Consider the following 24896-nt stretch of genomic DNA (forward strand, 5'->3'; position numbering starts at 1 on the left):
AATTGATCTTTAAAGTATCAAGGAGTGAGCCAAGCCTCTCGTATAGTAAATATCAAAAGTTTTCTGTTGGAACACAGAAAAATTTATTGTAATATACTTAAATAGTTTCAAATTCTGTGCCAATGTGAACTCATTCAGTAAAGTGCTGATCATTATTTTCAACAAATTAAAAATATTAATTCAGGGTCATTAAAAACAAGTGTAATGTGTTATTCCAAAACAGACATGGGCAAAATTAACAGAGGAATTATTAATCAAGTTTTCTTGAAAAGGCAACATAAGTGGCAGCATGAGGAATGTAAAATTTTAAAATGAGTTGGGTATATATCTAAAAGTGTAGTAACCAATGTAGGGTAAAAGGAGATAGAGCTCCCAGATATGGAAAAAAATGAAACCAACTTAAAAAGGATGACCAGGAACATAAGCACTTAGCAATGGGCCTTGAAAAACTGACTTAAAAAATTTAGTGTGTATAAGATTTGGAAGTCTGAGTGCATTTATAAGTATGTAATTTATACACAAATTCACTTGCACTTTCTGGTCCTTGTAAAAACAAGTATGTTTTCATTTTTTAGGTAATTAACATTAGAGGACAAAATAAAAACCAGGAAAGGGAAGCCTACACTGATTTTAGTTAATTTTAGTTTAGAATACATACCTCTAGCATATAGTCGAATGTTATTCATGTAAGTTGCAAGGTTTTCTGCTACCAAAGTAACTAAGGCATGATTGTGCTGAAGCTGGTTGATTAAATCATGACGATAAAATACATGGGGACTTCGCTGAGTTTGACTAAAACAAGAAGTAATTAATTAGTATTACTAATTACTGTAATTAGTAATTACAGTATAATTAGGCAAATGAACACTGTTGTAACTAACAGTTTACACAGATTAAATTCTAGCTGCTAATTCAGAAATTTAAAAAGTTTTATATTCATAATAAAATTTGGCTCAATATCCTCTGGTGAACAGCAAATATCAAGCATTTTAAAGAGAAAAAACCAATACCTCAAAACATATTTATTCTAATATTCATACCTTACATGAAAAATCATCTATTAATGTTCTTCAACTTTACCCAGATTAATTGTACAGAAGTATCAAAACACAACTGGTTACATGGGCAAGTATATTAGCCATTAAAAGTTCATTCTGGAACACTCAATTCACAGCCAATTAGGTCCATGAACATAACCAGAAGGATCCCTAGTTCCCTTTCTATTTTGCCATCTTCAGTGAAACCACCCAATCCTCACATCAGTGTTAATCCAGTGGTGATTAAATCACCTGCTCTTGAAAACTATGTGTAATACTGCATGCATAAATAAGCAATCAGAAAATGGTTATGTTTGATAAAAGACAAGTATAGTGAATCAAACAAAGCAAAACATGCCCTTTGTAAATAAATGTAAATAAATATTATCAATAGATTAGATTATTTCAGGAATTACCCTAGTATTTTTCACCAGGGACTTTCCTAATTTCATGTTAATTTTCCCAGATTTAGAAAAAAAAAACAACTTGAAAAATAAAAGCAAAAAGTGGCATTATGCAATTCAGTTTGAAGAGGAATCTTGTTGGTATACACAATTATATCAATCTAGAGCTGTAAAAAACATCTTGGCAATCATGTATCTATCTTATAAGAAAACTACTTCTAAACAGTTATCCCTGATTACTGATAGACAAAACTAGAGCTCACTTCAGAAATCCCAATGTGTTGTAAACACTGTTTACCTAAGCCTTTTTTCCATGTTTTATTTTCTCTGTATGTCATTATTTCCAAATACATTACAAGAAAATAAAAGGTAAATTATTCCCATAACCACAACTTAGCATCAAGACCAAACAAATAAAATTAGCTGTTTAAGAAAATTCTAGCTAAGACAAATTAAGAGTAAAAAATGTCCTTAAACACAACCTTGTTATCTTTCATAATTTAAATCACTTATTCTTATCTTAAAACCCATAAAAATGGTAAGACAGATTGAAGAGTGAGATAAATACAACCCATGCCAAAATGTGTGGTAGATCTGCTAGAAGTCTCAGACAATTCTGAACTATGACACGAAAGCAACATCTTGACTGATACTTAAATGCAATATGACACTGCACAAATTAACTTAAATTCTGTGTCATAAAGCATATAGGAAATGAATAAAATCAAGGTTACTCATTTTGTTCCAAACCCTCCTCTTGTTTTCTCACTCTAGTTTTCTTTAACATTTACTTTTATTTGTATGCTGTCTTCACCATAGTATGTACGTGAAAATTAGATACTTTTCTGTATTAAAAATCTTACCTCAAATTTTGAGGTGCTTCACCAAATAAACTACAAATTTCTCTTATTTGTTTCAATGCAGGAATTACCCACTTGTCATTTGTACGAAGTTCTTCTATAAAGCGATCTATCCACTGGATCTTCTGTGTGTCTCGATCCTTAAATACACATACAAGAAATTAATGGTTACATGACAAGTATTCAATATAATTCTATCTTCAAATTATTTTGACAATTACAAAGCAGAAAACCTTTTAATTATTCTCCATTTCTGTGACATCTTAAAAGTTTTTCTGACTGCATGACATGCTGTAAAGTGTATTTGTGAATTTAAGTGGTTCCACTTTGAATTATTTAAACAATAAGGTAAGCCTAGTTTGTAAATATCATGCTTTCATTATTATTCCTTAGGAAAATATTTCTACATGTGATATTCCTGGGCTGAGTTCTATGCACGTTTTCAAGGCTTTAAAAATATTTATACGTGAGGGGTGTCTGAGTGGCTCAGTTGGTCAAGTGTACAACTCTTGCCTTTGAGTCAGGTCATGTACCATCTCATGGTTTGTGGGATTGAACCGTGTGTTGGGCCCTGCAGTGACAGCGTGGAGCCTATTTGGGATTCCCATCCACCACCCTCTCTACCCCCGACCCCCATTCATGCAATGCTCTCTCTCTGAAAATAAATAAATGGAAACAAAGTGGATACGTGAATACTAAAAATGTCAGGACTCAAAAAATGCTTTCGGTTGACAGGGCAAAGAATAACTAATTATTCCTTTGTGAGGATCAAGTACAATATAACACTGTCATTTAATCAAATAACTGAACTAGGTTTTTCCCTCCCCTTTGATAAATCTGAAACTTCTACAGATTACTTCTACAGATTACTACAGATCCAATGTATTACTGCAACTACAATTAAAAAAAAAAAAACCTCAATGTTTTTAATCTACTTGTAAAGGACAATAGTTGGACAAATTTTAATCTGTGTCTTCTTCAGAACTAAAAATCAGTTTTATATGGACATTTGCAACTAACTGGTTCATCATCATTTGTTTAACCCAGGTGAAGCTACTCTCCTCTGAATTTATTCACTGGGCTCTCTCTCAATGTATGTATGATGGTACTTTTTTGATTCAGGTAATCAGTACAGCTAATACTTCTAAGCCTTCACAACTACATACTTTCCAAAACCTAAAAGTCAAACTAATAACCCTGCCCAGTCCTTTTTTTTTTTTAATTTTTTTTTTCAACGTTTATTTATTTTTGGGACAGAGAGAGACAGAGCATGAACGGGGGAGGGGCAGAGAGAGAGAGGGAGACACAGAATCGGAAACAGGCTCCAGGCTCTGAGCCATCAGCCCAGACCCCGACGCGGGGCTCGAACCCACGGACCGCGAGATCGTGACCTGGCTGAAGTCGGACGCTTAACCGACTGCGCCACCCAGGCGCCCCCCCTTTTTTTTTTTTAAATCCTTAACCAACCTAGTAGAAGTATGGGAAGGCACTGATAAAAATCTGGAAATACGTTTAAGAATATAAATAATATTCATATAAAAATATATACTCCTAATCAGTAAACATAAACAGAATTTAAATACAGGGAAGATGTTGTGATTTACTTGTAAACAAAGGTCTATTTAGGAAATTCTGTTAGTTTTATTAACTTCTATTAAGCAAAACAATCTAAGTATCCTTTCTAGCTTATGATACTTTATGATTCCATTTTATCTTCATATACTCAACTACAGTACTACTGTAATGCCTTGTTTTACCTAGGCAAATCTTTTTTTGTGAAGTAAAAATGCTTAGTAAATGATATGAAAAATGTGGGAAAAAACAAAGAAATGCCAACTTTTCAAGATTACTTTAAAAACAAAAATAATGGAATTACCCTACACCTAAGTCATCCTAATAGTGAAGGACAAAATGTAAGAAAAAATGAGTTAAGGAAGCACTCTCATACCTGGGAACAACTATAATCTAGTATTTTTATGTGGGCACTGAGGGCTAAGTCCATGATGTCTACAGGCACATCATCACGATGGGCCAGATTCCAAAGAAGGTTCAAAACTTTGTGGGCCATCACACCATCTTTATCATCTTCTGCAAGACGACGAATCAGCTCCAGTAGCTTTTCACGCTGCTTTTTACTTGCATTTGTCCAACTTGCCTAAAAGAAAATTTAAATTCTGTAAACATCACAATTTATACATTTATATTAAGTCATCACTGTTTTAATTTCATGGCTTTCAATAAACTAGATTCAATTCATCACAGCCAGATATATAAACGAACAGCTTGGCTTAACACAGTACTTAATAAACCATGTCTCATTTGAGAAAACAAACCATGTCTCTATTCATGGGATAGAATAATCTAAACTCAAGGGAAAAAATGTTTACAAATAACTCTACTGACTTTAAAATCAGTTACAAAATATACTAAGAAATCCGGAAATTCAAAAATGAAACAAACTTAATTTAAAAATCGGCAAATGACTTAAATAGATGTTTTTCCTTTCCTTCTTCCCTCCCTCCCTTTCTTTTTGAGAGGGAGTCAGAGGGAGTGTATGTGCGCATTCAAGTAGGGTAGAGGGACAGAGAGAGGTACAGCAAGAAATTAGCAGGTTCCGACCTGGACTCTGAGATCTTGAGCAGAGCTGAAAACCTGGACTCTTGAGATCCTACCTGAGCTGAAATCAAAGGCTCAACAGACAGAGCTATCCAGGTACCCCTAAACAGACATTTTTTTAAAGATACACAAATTATCCAACAGCACATGGAAAGATGCTCAACATCATTGATTATTAGGGAAATGCAAACCAAAATTACAACGAAACAGTTAACTCCCATTCTTTAGCATGGCTATTATGAAACACACAGAAAATATTAAGTGTTTGGTGAATATGTGGAAAAATTTAAACTTGTGCACTGTTTATGGGAAACTTGTGCACTGTTTCCTTAAGGGAAAAACTGGTACAGCCACTATGGACAACAGTACAGCAGCTCCTCAAAAAAATAAACATAACATTACTACATCATCCAGCAATTCTATTTGTAGGTATATGTAAGTATATATACCCAAAGCAAGCTACAACAGTCTCAAAGAGCTATCTGTACACTCATGTTCAAGGCAGCATTTTTATTCACAATAGCTAAAATATGGAAGCAACCCAAATGTCTATCAATGAAAAACTGGAGAAACAAAATGTGGCCTATCCTTACAGTAAAATATTACTCAATTAAAAAGAAAGGAAATTCTGAAACATGTTATAATATGGATGAAAGGTGAGAACAGAATAGCAGTGAAATGCCAGTCACTAAAAGATAATACTGTATGATTTCACTTATATGAGATAACAGAGCAACCAAAATCATATAGATGGAAAGTAGAATGGTGGCTGCCAGGGGCCTGTAAGACTGGCAATGAGCAACATTGTTTAATGGGTATAGAACATGACTTTTGTAAGAAGAAAAGAGCTACAGAGATGACTGCTGTAATGGCTGCACAACATCATTAACATATTTAATATCAACGAACCACACACTTAAAAATGGTTTAAGATGGTAGGGGCACCTGGGGTGGCTTAGTTGGTTAAGCATCCAACTCTTGGCTCAGGTCAGGTTGTGAGACTGGGCCCCATGTCAGGCTCTGTGTTCAGTGTGAAGCCTGCTTAAGATTCTCTCTTTCCCTCTGCCCCTCCCATGCTATGATTTGGGGCACACATGCACTCTCTAAAAAAAAAAAAGGTTAAGAGGCTAAATTTTATGCCATGTGTATTTTACCACAATAAAAAATGGGGGAAAAACATTATAAATGAAGAGAGCAGACCATCAACTAATGTATTTTGAACATTTTTAAAACAAAAAGCAAAAGGGCACAGAAAAAGTTTTGACAAATTCTAAATTGTTGGCTACAAATCTTTTAAATCTGCAATTTTAAACTTAGAAGGAAATAAAATGCTCATTAAAAAAACCCAAAAGTAAACTCGTTCTGTGTTTGAGAAGATTGATATTTATTCTCCCAATACAGAGTAAGTAAACTCTGGATGTTATACATAAACAGATGAAAACTAAAAATAGAAGAGAGAGGAAAGCAGAACTGCTAGGGACTTCAAAATTCCCTAGATTCTGTTTTAAAATTTTATATATCCCACACTTGAAGTTGAGGATCCAGCAATCTGGAAGCACTAACAGGCACAAAGAAAGCACCTCAAAAGGCCAACTAAGTAGTCAAAGAACCAGGAAAAGGACAAGCTAGCAAGACAAAAACTTGTAACAACTGACCTATTCCAAACAAAAGCATAAACAACTGTGTAGAATAAATTATGGCTTATATGAACCCAAACCAAATAATTGAGTGGGAAGCCTGCACTTCCGTAAGCTGTAATAAAGCATCCCAATACCTAACTGAGGTGATACAAAAAGAAGATCAAGTAGGGAGTTGGGATTTCAATCACCTGCCAAGTGTAGTGAGGAGCCACTGCTTTTTTTTTTCTTTTTAAAGCAGCCACTACTTAAGTGGTGCTAGAGGATGACTGATAGAAAATCAGAACTTTACTATGCCAATCAGTAATAAAGCCCCCATCCCCAGGGGTCAGAATGAAAAACATGAAGTGTCAGAACTTCTTTCCTACCCAACAGTCAATAATGCCCCAGTTTGGGAGACAGAAAGGCTTAAAGCAGAAACTATGGTTCCATTTGGAGCAGGCAATAAAAAAGGAGCATTGTTTCATTCCATGAGAAGCGTACCAGGCAAAACCGGCTAAAACAGAAGATTTATTTATTTTGAGAAAGAGTGTGAACAGCGGAGCGGCAAAGCAAAAGCAAGTCCCAAGTAGGCTCTGTGCTGTTAGCACGAGGCCCAATCCAGGGCTTGATCTCATGAACTGTGAGATTATGACCTGTGCCAAAGTTCAACTGTTAACCAACTGAGCCACCCAGGTACCCTTTTGTCTTTTACTCTGTAAAACAGTTTGTTTTTTAAGAAATCTCTACATGGGGTTCCAATTTATAATCCCATTAACAAGAATCTCATGCTCTATTGACTGAGAGAGCCAGGTGCCCCTAAACCAGAAGATTTAAATAATCCCAAGACTTAAACATAACATAATAAAACATCCAAGTTTCAGTGGAAACCTACTCAAATTAAGAAAAAAATGAAAACCAGAAGAGAACAAACAATATGATAAATAAAAGAGCAAACTTAAACCTTAATGTTTCAAAAATCACATTAAGTATAAATGGTTTAGCTACCCCAGTTATAATGCAGAGCTTATGGAAATTATATATTAAGATATAAAGTAGGCAGGGTGAAAGCAAAAAGATATACAAATACTAAAGATGAGAAAGACAGGCCATAGTAGTAATAGCTAAAACAGATTTCAGAATGTATGAAACATTTATTGACTGTCAGTCCACCAATAAAACACAGCAATCCTAAATGCATATGATCAAGTATGTGTACACTAAAAAACTGTAAAGCAAAATCTGACAGAATTCAAAGGTGAAATAGGAAAATCCGTAACATACGCAGACATCAACATCCATCTTTATTTAACAAAAATTTTTTTAATGTTTTTATTTATTTTTTTTATTTTTGAGAGGGAGAGACAAAGTGTGAGCAGGGGGAAGGACAGAGAGAGGGAGACACAGAATCCGAAGCAGGCTCCAGGCTCTGAGCTGTCAGCACAGGTCGAGACCCTAAACTGTGACATTGTGAGGTGAGCCCAACTTGGATGCTCAACCAACTGAGCCACCCAGGTGTTCCACAACATCCATCTTTAAACAACTGATAGAACCAGAGACAAATCAGAAAAATTCTGAAATCAACAAAAACCATCAACAGGATTTAACTGACATTTATAGTACCATTCGCCATCAGCAGCAGAATACACCCTCTTTTCAAAATACCCACAGAAAAATCCCAAGATAATAAATGCACAATGGAGTATTACTCAGCCATAAACATGAAATTTTACCATTTGCAACAACATAGATGAAGCTAGAAAATAGAACGTTAAGCAAAATCTGAGAAAGACAGTGTCATATGATTTCACTCATATATGGAATTTAAGAAACAAATGAGCAAAGGAAAAAAAAAGGAGGGGGGTAGGGACAAACTAAGAAATAGATTCTAGAGAACAAAAGGATGGTCAACAGAGGGGAGATGGGTGGAGGAAAGGAGAAAATAGGTGAAAGGGATTAACGAGTACACTTGTGATGATCACTGGGTATTGTGTGCAAGAGATGAATCACTATACTGTACATCTGAAACCAATACAACAATGAATGTTAACTGTACTTGAATTAAATAAAAAACAATAAAAAATACATACACATACATAGATATATATATACACACACACACACACACACACACACCAGGATAGACCATTTTCTGGCCCATAAGACAAACATCAGCAAAGTGATGGGATGGAAATCAAACTGAGTATTTTTCCAACCACAATAGAAACAAGCCTAACTATAACCCAGTAACAAAAGATGACAGAAAATTTACTAGTACTTGGAAACTAAACAACATAGTTTTATGTTGTCAAAGAGACCCTAAAGAGATTAAAAATACAATCAACTAAATGTAAATAAAACCACATGTTCCAAAGTTTACGTAAGTATATATAACAATAAGTGTCAAGAGGGAAATGCATAGCACTAAATGCACAATCAGAAAACAGGGAAAGCTCAAATGACTAATTCAAAGTATTTTTTAAAAATATTAAAAAAAATTTTTTTTAATATTTATTTATTTTGTTGAGAGAAAAAAAAAGCTCAACAGCAGAGGGAGAGGCAAAGTGGGAGACACAGAATTTGAAACAGGCTCCAGGCTGTGAGCTGCCAACAAGAGTGAGATTGGGGACTCAAACTAATAGACCATGAGAGCATGACTTGAGCCAAAGCTGGATGCTCAAATGACTGAACCACCCAGGTACCTCGAAAACTATTTTAAGAAACCAGAAGAAGAGCAAAATAAAGCCTGAGACAAGAAGTAGGAAGGAAATAGAGAAGAAAGGAAAGAAGGAAAGAAACAAAGAAAGAAAACCTAATAGAACTGAAAACAGGAAAAAAAACAGAGAATTAATCAAATGAAGAATTGGTTCTTTTGAAAGATCAGTAATCTGACAAATTTCTAGTACAGCCAAAAAGGAAAAATATGAATGTGCAAATTACTAAGATGAAGAACAAAACAGAGACTTCACTATAGTCATAAAGGATAATAGAAAATACCGAAACCAATTTTACACACATAACTTTGAGCAATTACATGAAATGAACCATATCATGTAAAACACAAATTACAACTCAGCCAATATAGACAACATGAATAAAACATAATTAGTATAAAATTTAATTAATGATTTAAAAACTCCCAGACAGAAACTGCCAGATTCAGATGCATTTCACTGGATAATCCTAACATTTAAAGAAATAATAGTGTATTTCTTCCAGAAAAAAGGAGAACACACAAAATTTACTTTATGAAACAAGAAACACTCTGAAAATACAAAGAATAAAGAAAACTACAGACTATATATCCCTCATGAATACATATAGAGTACTGAACATAATATTAGTAAATGAAATTCAGGAAAATACTAAAAAAATAGATAACCGAGTACAGTTTATCCTAGGATGTCATGCTGATTCAATTGAAAATTATTTACATAACATATCACATTAACGAGTAAGGAACAGAAATGGTACAGTAACATCAATGTCATATAAAACAACTGAAGAATTCAACTTCCATTCATAAAAATAATTAGAAAAACAGGAATGGAGGGAAACTTTCAATCCTGATAAAAGGGCAGCTATATAAAATATACAGCTAACGTTATTCTTAACAGTGAAACATTGATACATTTTTGTCCCTAAAACAAGGATGTCTGCCATAGCTACATCTATTCAATTATTGTACAGAACTGGGTAGAACTGGCAAAGGAAGAGACAAATGGAACAAAACTGAGAACCCGGAAATAGATTTGTACAAATACATCAAACTGGGGAACCTGGCTGGCTCAGTTACTAGAGCCTGCAACTCTTGATCTCATGGTTTGAGTTCAATTACTAAAACAGTTCTGTGTTTGAGAAGATTGAATATTCTCCCATTACAGAATAACTGATAATCACACTGGGTGTTGAGATTACTTAAAGAAACAAGCATGTCTAAATGATATTTGACAAAGGTGCAAAAGTAATCTAAAATGGGCAAGATGAAAAGACTGCCTTTCACTAAAAAGTACTAGAACTGGGCATACACACTGACAAAAACAAAAAGTAAAAAACCCCTGGAATCTACGTCTTACATCAAACAAAGCTAGCTCAAAATGGATCATACTTAACTGCAAAGTTATAAAACTTACCAAAAAAAGAATGTAGGAAAAATTCTTTGGGGGTCTACAGACAGGCAACAAGTTCTTAGTTTTGACACCGAAACAGTGACACATACAGGAAATAAATAAACTAGACTCATCAAAATTAAGAACTTCGTTGGCCAAAGGTCCTATTAACAGAATGCAAACACAACCTAAAGACCAGAACCACATATCTAACAAACAACTAGTAACTGGAATACATAAAGAACTCTATAAGTTGAATAATTAAAAAATAGACAACTCCCTTAGAAAATAAGCAAAAGGCATGAACAGGCATTTCACTGTATCATGGCAAATATGCACATGAAAGATGTGTAACATAACAATTAACCCAAATATAAACTGAAACCATGAAGAAAGTTCACTGCACACCTTTAGAATTAAAAATAAATAAATAAATACACCAAAATCTGGGAAGGATATGAAAAGAAGGAATTATTCATAACTGTGGATGGGAACGTGAAATATTACAGTCACTCGAAAAAGTTTGGCAGCTTCTTAAAAGCCTAAAAATACTTTCAACAAAATACAAATAAATCCAGCAATACATAAAGAATTTGTACAAATTAAAGAATTATATATAAAGTAATTATACATCACAATAAGTGGAACTTATTCCTAAAGTGGAAGACTATCTGAACATAGAAATATCAATCAATGCAACAGAGAACAAAAAGTCTGTAACACTGAATAGACCCAGTGAATGCAACTGACAAAGTCCAACACCCTTTCTTAACTAAAATACTCAATAAATATGGAAAAGGAGGGAATTTCTTAAATCCAATAAAGGGCATCTACAAAAACCCAACAACTGACAAAGTTTTCCACTCAAGACTGATAATATCCACTATGAACATATCCTTCAATAGTTTGCTGTAAGTTTTAGTCAGAGCCATTAAGGCGAACTGGAAAAAAAAAGGGTAATGACATTAAGAAGTAAAACTATCTTTTTTTTTTTTTAATTTTTTTTTTTTTCAAATTTTTAATTTATTTTTGGGACAGAGAGAGACAGAGCATGAACGGGGGAGGGGCAGAGAGAGAGAGAGACACAGAATCGGAAACAGGCTCCAGGCTCCGAGCCATCAGCCCAGAGCCCGACGCGGGGCTCGAACTCACGGACCGCGAGATCGTGACCTGGCTGAAGTCGGACGCTTAACCAACTGCGCCACCCAGGCGCCCCAAGAAGTAAAACTATCTTTATCTGCAAATCATATGATCTTGTACATGGGATACCATTAAAAAAATATACATACAAGTAACAAATATAATAGTTTTAGGATACAAAATGAATATTAATAAATTGTTAGATATATTAGGTATGTTTTACTATATATTAGGTAAGAACAACCCCCAAATAAAGAAAACGGTTACACTCACAGTAGTATCAAAAACCACACCCTACTTTGGTATAAATTTACCAAAAATGCAATAAATACAAGGAGAAAAAAAAAACACTGCTGAAGTTAAAGGGTACCTAAATAAATGGAACGACATCTCTAAATAAATTGAAGGATATTTCAGATTCAAGCACTGAAAGACTAATACTGTTGGGATAATAATATAATATAAAATAATCTACAAGTACCCCACAATCTCTTATCAAAATCTCACTTCTGTGCAGATATTGACAACCACATTCTAAAATTTGTAAGCAGAGTCAAAAGACTTCAAACATCCAAAGCAATCTTAAAAGGCAATAGCGAAGGACTCATACTTTTTAAAAATTTTTTATTAAAAAAGATTTTTTTAATGTTTATTTATTTTTGAGAGACAGGGAGAGACAGAGTATGAGCAGGGGAGGGGCAGAGAGAGAGAGAAAGACACAGAATCTGAAGAGGCTCCAGGCTCTGAGCTGTCAGCACATATCCCAACGTGGGGCTCGAAGTCACAAACCATGAGATAATGACCTGAGCCGAAGCTGGATGCTTAACCGACTGAGCCACCCAGGTTCCCCAAAGGACTCCTACTTCTTAACTAGAAAATCATTTGTAAAAGTTATAGTAATCAATGCAAAGTAGTATTGACATAATCACATACAGATTAACAGACCAGAAGATGTCAGGACAGCTGAATAAAAAGAACTAATTAATTATTAATAATGTGTGCAATTTTTGAGGGAGGGGGATAGAGAGAGAGCAAGAGACCATGCACAGGAAAGTACTGGGGAGGGGCAGAGAGAGACAAAGGGAGAGAATCTCATGCCACCCCTAACCCCGTCCCCCCGGCCACGTGGGCCTTGATTCCCCCAAACGGTAAGATCATGATCTGAGTCAAAATCAAGAGTTAGGAACTTAACCGACTGAGCCACCTGAGCATCCCAAGAATAGTCTTTTTATAATTTTCTTTAACATTTATTTATTTTGAGAGACAGAGAGACAGAGCATGAACAGGGGAGAGGCAGACAGAGACAAAGACACAGAATCTAAGGCAGGCTCCAGGCTCTCAGCTGTCCAGCCCAGAGCCCAATGTGGGGCTCAAACTCATGAACCGTGAGATGATGATCTAGGCTTAAGTCAGATGTTTAACCGACTGAGCCAACCAGGCACCCCAAGAGTGGTCTTTTAGACAAATGTTGCTGGGACAAGTAAACATCATAAAAAAGAATGAACTCGAACTCTACATCACAACACTGCAAAAAAGTAATTCAAAATGAAATGTAGATCTAAATATGAACTTATATGGTTATACCTAAACTGTACTTGTAAGTATGCATTTATAGTAGGAAGAAGACATTAAAAATAAAAACCTCTGAGATTGTTAATTAGGCAAGGATTTCTAAATAGGAAACAATGCATAAGTGATCAATAAAATGAGTAAATACATAACTGGACTTTACAAAGTTAAAAACTTTTGCCAGAATAGACACGTCTTTGACAGAAAGCAGGCTGATTTATAGGGTGCAGCAAGGAAGGGTTCAGAAGAGAAATAACTGAAGTGATGAAGGTGTTTTGGAACTTCATAAAAGTAGTGGTTGCACAACACTGAATGTACTAAAAAATTACTAACTTTAGTTTTAAATTTTGTTTTTAAGTTTTATGTATGTACGTACGTACGTACGTACGTATGTATGTATGTACGTGTGTGTGTGTATTTACTTTGAGACTGAGGCAGAGAGGGCAAGAGGTGGAACGGCAGAGAGGGAAGGAAAGAGAGAATCCCAAAAAGGCTCCAAACTGTCAGCATGGACCCTAATGTGGGGGCTCAAACTAATAAACCGTGAGATCATAGCTTGAGGTGAAACCAAGAGTCAGACAGACACTTAACAGACTGACCACATTAATTTTCGTTTTAAATTGGTTTATTTTATTTACATTATGTCAAATCCACCTGAATTAAAAAATTTTTGAACTGTGCTATAAATACCATGAAGAATGAGAAAAAAACGTAACCTATCAAAGAGAAAATATTTGCAAAACATAATTTGATATTGGGTTTGCATATGGAATGTATAAACAATCTATAAATCAAAAATTAAGACCTACAGTCAAGAATTTGAAAAGAAATTTCAAGGATAAAATACAAACAGTCTTTAAGCAAATATATTCAACATTATTAGCCATTATGAACATGCAAACCAAAACCACAATGAGACATTCATTACTTGAACTCCACTAAGATGGCTAATAATTAGAAGACAATAGCAAGAGTTAACAAGGACAAGAAGAAACAGCAACCCTCATACACTGTTGGGAATATAAGGTATTGCTATTTTGGAAAACAGCTTGTCAGTCCTCAAAATGTTATACTTTAAATTACCATGTGACCTAGCAATTCAATTTCTAATATATACCCAAGAGACCTGAATATATATGTCCAAACTGTTCTCAGCAGCATTATTTACTTTGCAGAAAGTGTGAAATACCCAAACGATTCATAACTAATGAATTGATACAACAAAACATTATCTGGTAATACAAAGGAACAGATATGCAAACAAAAACCTGTACGTGGATGTTTTGAGTAGCAGTATTCACACCAAACAAAAAGTGGAAACAACTCAAAAGTTCATTGATTGATAAACAAAATTAATACATCCACACTGCTGAACAGGAGTTATCAAAAAAAAAAGGAATGAACTCTAATACATGATATGGCAGAAATTAACTCTTATGCTTATTCATATATCAAGTCAAAACAGGCCACATATTTAGATAAATGTCCACAATAGGAAAATCCATAAAAACAGAAGTAGTAGGGGCAGAGGCTGGAAGATGGACAGAATAACAACTGAAATTTTCTGCTGTGATAATGAAAATATTCTGACATTAGTGGTTGTAGTAGCATAATTTTGTGAACATACTCAGATATACCGAATCATACTCCTTAGTGTGAATCCACAGTTTGTAAATTGTATCTTTCTAAAACTCATTTGTAAAAAAACTAAATAAACTAAATGTGCAACTACTATGCAACACAGCAACTGCAATTTCAGTGAAAGATTAGGTTCATGTACAAAAAAATCTTCACGCCAATGTTCACAGCAGCTTTATTTGTGAGAGCTCCAAATGAGAAATGCATTTATTTATGGGGGAATAGTTAAATAAACCATAAGTAGTTAAAGTTGTATCATGAATACTACTCAGCAATAAGGAAAACAATCTATAGATTCACATAACAATCTGTATGAGCCTGCACAAAATTATGCTGAGTGGAAAACACCCCAAATCTCTAATGGCTACATACCATATTACTCCATTTATTTAAAAACCTCAAAATGAAAAAAACTGTGGAAATAGAGACCATGCTAGTGGCTGCCAGGGGTTAGGATAAAGCAGGGGCAGGACAGAGTGTGGACATGGAAGAACTAATGTGGAATCCATATGGTGATGGAAACAGATCATAAAGTATCAATGTCACTATCTTGGCTAATACCATTCTGGAAGAGGTTTTCAGAAGAAATATATGAAAAAAACCTGCATTATTTATTAAAATTCATGTGAAACTATTATTTTCCCAAAATAAAGTTAGTTTATAAAATAAAAATAAAAGTGTTCTATAAGGCTCAGTAATACAACATTGAGGGGAAGTGCTATGTATTCTCTTGTATTCAGTGGTTACTAGAATGTAAGAACTGCTAGCCACCTAAATATCCAATAATTAGAGAAAAGAATAACTGTTAATGGAATTATACAACTTAGAATGATAAATATGGGGAAAAGATAAAATGACAAATATGGGACTTCTAGGAAGACAAATTGAAGGCTTCCTTCTAAACTGTTCTTTACCCTACAAAATTCCCTCTGAAAATGATGAAAGGAATACAAAAACTGCTCATGATTTAGGAAAATGATTATAACAATGTATGTGACAAAAACAAAGTAGATAAAGGGAGCAGAATCAAAGAGGATTAAAATACATCAACCAGTTATACAGTCAGGAAGATAACAAAGTGCTAATAAAACTCTAAGAAATTATTTTTAGTCCCTATGGGCAATGACTGAGCAATCAGATGTACAAAAAACTTAGGAATGAGTAAAAAAAGAGGAAAAATCAAATAGGGAAAATAAACAGGTAAAAGATAGGAGTAACCAGTCACCACAAAAAGAAGACACATAGTTCATAAACCTGTTTTTTTTTTTTTTAAATTCAATCTCATAAAAGACTAAAAAGAACACTAACACAAAAACAATTTCAAACTCATGAGATGTGAAAAATTAATTCTGACAAAAAATGCTGGTAAGGAATGTAAATTAGTACAAATGCTCTGGTAGATGAAGACTTAAAAGGAACCGAAACACTTACAGACCACCAATTGAGCAATAACACAAGGAAATACAACTAAGTATTTAGAGAAAGCCAGGATCATTTAGTTACAACCTTTAAAAAAATTGTTAAGTCACTTACACTTTATGCTTTCTTTCAGTGGTTTTAGTAAGACATTTCTCTGTTTAGTAAAAGGTCTTCCAAGACACAATAAATTATACCATACTACATCTTAAAATATAATGCCTTTAACTGAACAACAGGTATTCAGCAAACACCCGGTACGCTAAAGGAGTATGAAAAGATGATGGAATTTTTATTATGATTATAGTTATAGAATCTTGAGAATATTAGAATTAAAAAGAGGAAAAATTGATACCCCTCCATATTTCTGTCATTATGGTTTTTATAGATATATCACCATTTCAGAAGTGATCTCAGAATTTAACTTTTATTTTATTTTTACCTTCTTAAAGGTTTTATTTAAGTACTTTCTACACCCAATGTAGGGCTGAAACTCACAATCCTGAGATTAAGAGTCACATGCTCCACCAATGGAGTCACCTAGGTACCCTGCTGCAGGCATTTCTGAACATGTATCCTGGTATATGTATAGTGTATTTCTCCAGGATACACTACAGAAATACAACAGTTGTGTCATGGGACACAAGAATACACATAGTAACAGATAATGTCAAACTGCTTTTTCTCATTGGTTGTAGCAACTAAGTTGCCAGGAACAATGCAAGTTATTTTTAGCAAGAAATCCTGGGGTTCTAATGCCTATGGTTACTTGAATACTCATTTATAAATAATAACATATAATTTTTTCTTTCTGATCTACAAATTCTCCAACCAACTTTACCAACCACAGAGAATGAACACAAAAAAGTGCCCCATTAGATAAATGAAGACAGGTAATAGAGATTCTTGGGAGTTCTTTCTGAATCTCACTTCTAGGTCTTTATACGTTATCCTAGAGAACTCTTTGCAGTTAGTGTATCATTTTAGTGTTCACATTTGTTAAAAATGTCTATTTATTATAACAGTCCTCTGCAATTCCACCTTATTTAACTTAAAGCAAAAATAAAAGTTGTCAGAGAAAGTTAAAGAAACAAATAAACTGAGTAAAAAAGAGCAGTATACTGTAATGGAAATCAGAAATACAATAAAATCTACTGTTAAATTCTGACCAGAATATGAAACAAAGATGAATTTTTCTTCATGAAAGATTGTTTGGTGAAATTTGTTAGTAAGTAATGTTGGTTGGGTAAACTCAAATATATCTAATTAATTCAAGTTTACTTAAAATGAAGTGGTACTATTTTACTACTTGAATTACTACCTTAAAGCAATCAAAAAGATGATCAAGTTGTTCAGGAGAAAAATCCCAAGCCAATTTTGCCAGCAGATCATGTACATTCTTCACAATAGCTTCATGTTTCCCTGCCTGTTGAAAAACAAATATGAAATACATAAAAGTAAAACATAAAGAATCAGCAGTAGAGTTAGGTTTAAATAAAGATGTGGGGGGCGCCTGGGTGGTGCAGTCGGTTAAGCGTCCGACTTCAGCCAGGTCACGATCTCGCGGTCCGTGAGTTCGAGTCCCGCATCAGGCTCTGGGCTGATGGCTTGGAGCCTGGAGCCTGTTTCCGATTCTGTGTCTCCCTCTCTCTCTGCCCCTCCCCCGTTCATGCTCTGTCTCTCTCTGTCCCAAAAAGAAATAAACGTTTAAAAAAAAAAAAAAAATCAAAGATGTGAACTAAGTAGCTTTACTGAGTCTACTTGCATTAATAAAATATTCCCACATGGTTCATCTGAGGTTATGGAGAATTCTTTTTTTTACTTGAGGGAAAAAAAACCCTTTTTTTGAGATATGTTTTTATTTATTTTTGAGAGACAGAGAGAGAGAGAGAACATGAGCAGGGGAGAGGCAGAGAGAGACAGACAGGAACACAGAACCTGAAGCAGATTCCAGGCTCTGAGTTGTCCACACAGACCTGACCCGGGGCTCAAACCTGTGAACGACAGGATCATGACCTGAGTTGAAGTTGGCTGCTCAACCGACTAAGCCACCCAGGCGCCCCGAGGTTATGGTAATATTTTAAATGCTGAAGAGGGGCCAGTTACATTCATTTTATACTCAATTTCTTGGTATTAATGATAATGCACTTCCAGAATTCAAATGAAAATTTATTACAGGTATTTTCAAAAAAAATGAAGAGGAAATATGGCAAAATAGCGAATCATCTCAAAACCGAGGACTGAAGTGGTCAATGACGGAAGACAGTATTTTGTTAGTTTCTCTTTAAAAAAGGGTAGACTGGACAGGACTTTGTAATCTAGAGCTTAATAACACTCCCCAGTTTATTCATGCAAAAAATAAATAATATATTCCTGTAACATCTTTCCTCACATAATTTGCAAGAAAAAACAAATTTACTATTGATTTGAAAATCAGATTTATTCTTGTAAGTACATAATATAGACAATTGTAAAATTTATGATCTATACCATTAACAAAGGGTATCAAGATGAGGGAGGTTTTGTTTTGTTAAGTTTATTTACTTATTTTGACAGAAAGAGAAAGTGCCTGTGAGCAGCAGAAAAGAGAGGGAGACAGAGAATCTCGCAAGACATAGAGCTTGAACTCACAAACCATGAGATCATGACCTGAGTTGAAATCAAGAGTCAGATGCTTAAGCAACTGAGTCACCCAGTCACCCTGGAAAACTACAGTTAAACTCCAAAAAGTCAAGTAATACAAATTCACATCACAATATATAATTACTACCAATGATTATTTAACTTTTAATATCTTCTTTTTTTTTAATTTTTAAAGGTATTTATTTAGAGAGAGACAGAGACAGCAGCATCAGTGGGGGGGGGTACAGGGAGGGGGAGAGAGAGAGAGAGAGAGAGAGAGAGAGAGAGAGAGAGAGAGAGAGAGAGAGGAGAGAAAGAAAATCCTAAGCAGGCTCTGCACCGCCAGCACAGAGCCCAACACAGGGCTCAAACTCATGAAATTATGACTTGGGGGATCATGACCTGAGCCCAGAGAGCTGGACATTTAACTGAGCCACCCAGGAGCCCACTTTCTCATAAAATAGCTACCATCTTAAATTCCTTACCTGTGCTGTCCAGATATTATCAAGATCCTGCAATGTCAGAGCTTTTTCTTTAATCACAAAACGAAGAATCTTTTCTAGCTTTTCCACATACTGAGGCTGATGAAGACTATCTCGCAGGACTATGGATAAGATATTGTTCTGCTGTATCCACTCCTAAATGTAATACAAAAATTTGTTTCAAAGCAGAACTAAAAATTAGAGTGGGCAACTTAGGGCCAAAAGGTAAAAACTTCCAGTTGTAAGGTAAATAAGTAATGGGAATATAATGTACAACATGAAACATGACATCAATAGTTAAGCTGCTGTGATACAGATAGTACATCCTAAAGGTCTCAATTTGATAAAAATAAAAAAAAAAACCTATATGAGATGATACATGTTAACTAAATTTATTGTACTAATCATTGACAACACAGGTTTGAAATGTGTTGAGTCCACCTATAAACAGATTTTTGAAATAAATACACTATTGTAGTATAAATATATTTTCTTCTCCTTACGATTTTCTTAATTTTTTTTGGATAACTTTATTTTAAGAATATGTATTATTTACATAAAATACTCAATTGACTTGTGTCATAAATAAGGCTTCTAGTCAATAGATGGCTTTCAGTAGGTAAGCTTTTGGTGTTTCAAGTTATATAAGGATTTCCAACTGTGCTGGGGGTCAATGTCCACAATCCTTGGTTATGCTGTATACTTAAATTTATATAGATATATATATCAATTACACCTCAAAATCTGGAGGGAAAAAAAAACTAGTTCAGATTCTGAATTAACATTATTGTAACATTAATTAGAAGCCTAAATCGTGTTTATGTTTACAAATCATAACATACTAATGTAATGTGTTTATATATTTTAGTGCAAAACTATTCAATATTACAGTATTAGAATCCAAATTTGCACGCAAATGCTCACATATACACTAAATTTAAAACTTACAAAAATCACAAATGTAATGTGCTTCTTGTTGTTTTTAATGAAAATTACTATAAAACATAGTTGTACTGAATTTTTTTTCCACATTCAGGAATGGCCCCATTAAAATGTACCATAGCACATTTCTTATACTATCTGTGAAGAATAATTAGTGTCATATTTTTGGTGGGAGAAAAATCATTAGAAATGCCATGGTGATGACAAAGTGCTTCAAAACTTTCTTAACACTCTGCTATTCTGTACCTTTCAAGGACTTGTAATAATTCACAACTAGTGAATTAAGTAGTATTATGCTGGCATTTCACAGAGCAGACACACCGTATAGTTGACACCTGACTCCTAACACTATGTCAGAACACCTGGGTCTAGGTTGCATACCATTTGCCAATAACAAAGAGTCCTCAAAGACCTTTTATCACATTTTGATCATTTTCACTATTAAACCAAAGACTCCTTTAAGGTGGAGATCATTCTTCAGATATATTCCCAGTACTGGCAAACATATACACTCAAAATATGTTACCAAGCAAGTAACTTACAAGGCCTACTACTATTCATTTTAACACTAAAATATATAGAAATACCTCTGGTATACTGTGTTTCACTGTTAAAATGATAGATGTAAACAATTTTAAAAAATAAGTTTTAAAAATCATGATAAAACATTAATTCAGATTTTACTGCTTTAATTATAATCACCACTTTAGAACTTCAAAACTGAACTGGCAAGTTACCATGCCAATTCATTCACTAGATTCCAGATCTACCTAACCCCTCTGATGATCACCTTAACTGTATGTTATTTCAGCCAACCCACTGAATTATAACTGCATCATGAGCAACTATTTGCAACAATGATAAACTTACCAAAGACACAATAAGTTAACCTATAAATTTCTAAGTAACAGATTGTTTGCTATTACCATTATAAGAACAGTTTTAGAATAGTTATACATCAATCTCCCAATTTCAGAATTATTTTTGTTATATTGCTTCTAACACTAATTGGTGCCAATCTAGTTTTCCTTAAGCAGATTCTAATTCATAAAAGAATGAAAGGGGCTTACTGCCATTCGTTCAGCTGTCAGCCACTCTTCCTCTTCAGGATTTCCATGACGATGAGTATAATATGATAGACTAGATATCACTTTGTTAATTTCATTCAGTGCATTCATCTTTCCATTAAAAGAAGAAATCTGCAACAATCTGCAAGAGAAACTTTGATTAAGTGTAAAAAAAAAAAGTCAGGAAAATATTTAAAGATGGAAGTATCTTACCTGAGTATCATTTTCAACCTGAAAATTTCTAAATTTTTTACAGTTTCTCCTTGTCCTGGAATCCTTGAAGCTAAATTCTTCAGAGATTTAATAATCATGGAAAGGGCATCATTTTTTGTTTCATTCTTTGCTTCTTTTTTCAGTTCTTCGTCAGTTAAATTTTCTAAAAACTGTGGAACTATTTCTATAACTGGAATAAAGTATTTCTTCACTGTATGTTGACTAAGAAACTCATAGCATTGTCCAAATGGTCTAAAAAAAGAAAAAGACAAAATTTCTGTTAATATCTGTATTTTACCAAAACTCAATTTCCAAAGTTTTAAACATCACGTTAGCATTTAACGTAAGAAAGTAGACTAGAAAAGTAACATTTCATGATTTTCAAGGTAACAAAATTAAGTTTATTGTTTTTAAAAATTGTTAATGTTTACTTATTTATTTTGAGACAGGAAGCACAAATGGGGAGGGGAAGAGGAGGAGGGAGAAAGAGACAGAAAATCCCAAGCAGGCTCTGCACTGTCAGCGCAGATCTCCACTTGGGCTCCATCTCACGACTGTAAGATCATGACCAGAGCCGAGATCAAGAGTTCAACGCTAAAATGACTAAGCCACCCAGGTACCCCCTAAATATTAAATTTAAACTATAACTTACTTAATAAGGGCTGCAATTATTTGAACGCTTAATGCTGATCCATTAATAAAACGATCATGCAAAATCTGGAAACCATTTAAAGTGCCAAATTTATTGATGAGATCCACTAGCCAACCCTGCAACACAGTTAATGCTGGGAGTTAATTTTTTCCTGTAATAAAAATCTTAGAAGTTATACCTGAAATATGTATTTCATATAAATTAGAACTAGCTCAATAAAATAATCACACAAAATTATTTTTCAAAAGAATTAAAACTATCTGTAACATATAGTCATTTACTATTTAGGGAGATGTAAGATTTCTTCTATAGTATTTTGTTCTTTGTTTCCGAGTCAAAATCAGCACAGGTTGCAGCTACAGAGTACAGAATGGCACAGTTGTTATTTATTCATGTCCCAAATATCTGATGAACAGGAATCAGGCAAAGGTTGTGCACCTAGCTAAAAAATTTTTATATGTAAGAATATAAAATAAACTTAAAGGTTATGTAAATATAAAAATCAAATGTATAAACAAATGCACAAAATCTTTAAGTCTTACCTTAAGACTAAAAAGCCAATTTTTAGGAAAAAACAAACCAAAACCAAAAATAGAAAACAGATTAGAGATAGAAATGAGTTCTACATGTAAAAACAAAAAAATTATTCAAGATACACAGGAAATGCTAAGTAATAGGAAACTGTTATAAGAAGAATACATTGGTATACACCAAATGCTAAATTTGATACAGGAGCCTAAAATTTTAAAACCTCCAGTAAACAATTATTTAATTACTGAATAAAATCACTATAATATTTTCTGACCTTTACATTTCATTTAAAAGATTAAACTGGGGAGTGATTTAAACAAGATGTCAAATTAAGAAGCTCAAAAACCGTTTTATTGTGAAATAACTTTATTTCCAGCATCAAAAATTTATGAGAACCAAACAAGCACTGAATCAAAAACAGTCACCAAGGCTCAGTCGGTTGAGCATCCGACTTCAGCTCAGGTCATGATCTCACAGTCTGTGAGTTCGAGCCCCGCATTGGGCTCTGTGCTGTCAGTTCAGAGCCTGGAGACTGTCTCAGATTCTGTGTCTCCCTCTCTCTCTGCCCCTCCCCTGCTCATGCTCTCTCTCTCTCTCTCTCTCTCTCTCTGTCAAAAATAAATACACATTAAAAAAAAAAACAAAACAGTTTTACTGTTTTCACTGAAAACAAAACAGTTTTACTATTTTCACTGAAATAGTTAGGCAATTCCATTGTTTTTACTTACCGATGCCTAACCTGCCGAGAGCAGCACATTTTAGAGTCTTATCCTCAATTCCCTTACATGAACTGAAGATGACTAAATCTGTACCATTATAATCTATTTCTGATGAAGATGACTAAATCTGTACCATTATAATCTATTTCTGAGCTGTCTGAGACACTAGTCTGTGTCACCGATTTTGCAGGTCAGAAAAAAAAAAAAGCAGTTTGGAACTCAGGCTAGGGAAAAGCCATGGAAAGGAGCAGGCATAGTTCATGAAAATGGCAAAGAATAAATAGGTTACAAGACTCCCAAGGCAAATTACTGATTGAGAAATACAATGGGAACTCCTAAAACTCCCACAAGCAAGAGTGAGATACTCTAGGGAATGAAGGCATTTAAAAGCCATTGTGTACAAAGAGGAACTAGAATGGGAAAAAGCAGGTGAAGACACATGCCCAGAAAAGGCTCATTAATGAAAGTCTTCCCTTCCAAGTAATCACTCTGCAAAGCCTAAGAGCACCAGGTGACTTTTTAAATAAAACTTCCAGAAACCATCCAAGGAGAAGCAGACACTGAACTTACTTGACAAAACCTTAAAATTGCCTAAATGTGCTTAACATGTTATAGAAGACACACAAAAATAAAAGAAACAAGGAATATGTATATGAACAAAATGAGAATACCAAAAAGAGATAGAAATTATAAAAAGGAATCAAAAGGGATATTATGGAGATGAAAATATAAAAACTTAAAATTCATTAAACTGTTCAACAACAGACTCAAACAGGCAGAATAAAGTAACAACTTGAAGACAGAGCAAGTCTAAGGAATAAAAGAACAAAAAACAAACGAAAACCAAACCAAACCACACTAAAAAAACAGTGAACAGTGCCTAGGGCGTTTAACATCATCAACTGTGAAAAGTGACACTACGGGAATCACAAAAGAGCAGAAAGCTTATGAAGAAATTATGGCCCAAACTTCCCAAATCTAAATATATAAGCTCCATACACTGTAAAAAGGATAAACCCAAAGAGACTCACACCAAGACAGATTATAATCAAACTAAAATCAAATAAATGGAAAGAATCTTACAAAGAACAATAAAGCAATGATTCTTCACACCCAGAAGATCCTCAGTAATGTAATCAGTTGATTACTCACAAGAAACACACAGGCTAGATGAATATTATTTATATTGTTAAAAGAAAAACTGTCAAGTGAGAACTCTATTTGGTAAAACATTTCTTCAAAAATGAGGAAGAAATCAAGACA

General features: G+C 34.1%; 1 protein-coding gene across 4 annotated transcripts in view; it reads right to left on the reverse strand.

The window, feature by feature from the left end:
• The window catches only part of LOC115508045 (probable ubiquitin carboxyl-terminal hydrolase FAF-X), a 184749-nt gene that overhangs the window by 105725 nt on the left and 54128 nt on the right, over positions 1–24896 (reverse strand). For all 4 annotated transcript variants that reach the window (XM_030306445.2, XM_030306448.2, XM_030306447.2 and 1 more), the window contains exons 7-14: positions 22384–22499; positions 21732–21983; positions 21522–21660; positions 19513–19665; positions 17727–17831; positions 4250–4456; positions 2305–2441; positions 659–792 (exon numbers count right to left, since the gene is read on the reverse strand). In XM_030306445.2, the coding sequence (XP_030162305.1) occupies positions 659–792; positions 2305–2441; positions 4250–4456; positions 17727–17831; positions 19513–19665; positions 21522–21660; positions 21732–21983; positions 22384–22499 (1243 nt within the window). The remainder of the gene's footprint in view (positions 1–658; positions 793–2304; positions 2442–4249; positions 4457–17726; positions 17832–19512; positions 19666–21521; positions 21661–21731; positions 21984–22383; positions 22500–24896) is intronic.

The sequence above is a fragment of the Lynx canadensis genome, chromosome Y, assembly GCF_007474595.2.
Source record: "Lynx canadensis isolate LIC74 chromosome Y, mLynCan4.pri.v2, whole genome shotgun sequence".
In the NCBI taxonomy this organism is placed as follows: Eukaryota; Metazoa; Chordata; class Mammalia; order Carnivora; family Felidae; genus Lynx; species Lynx canadensis.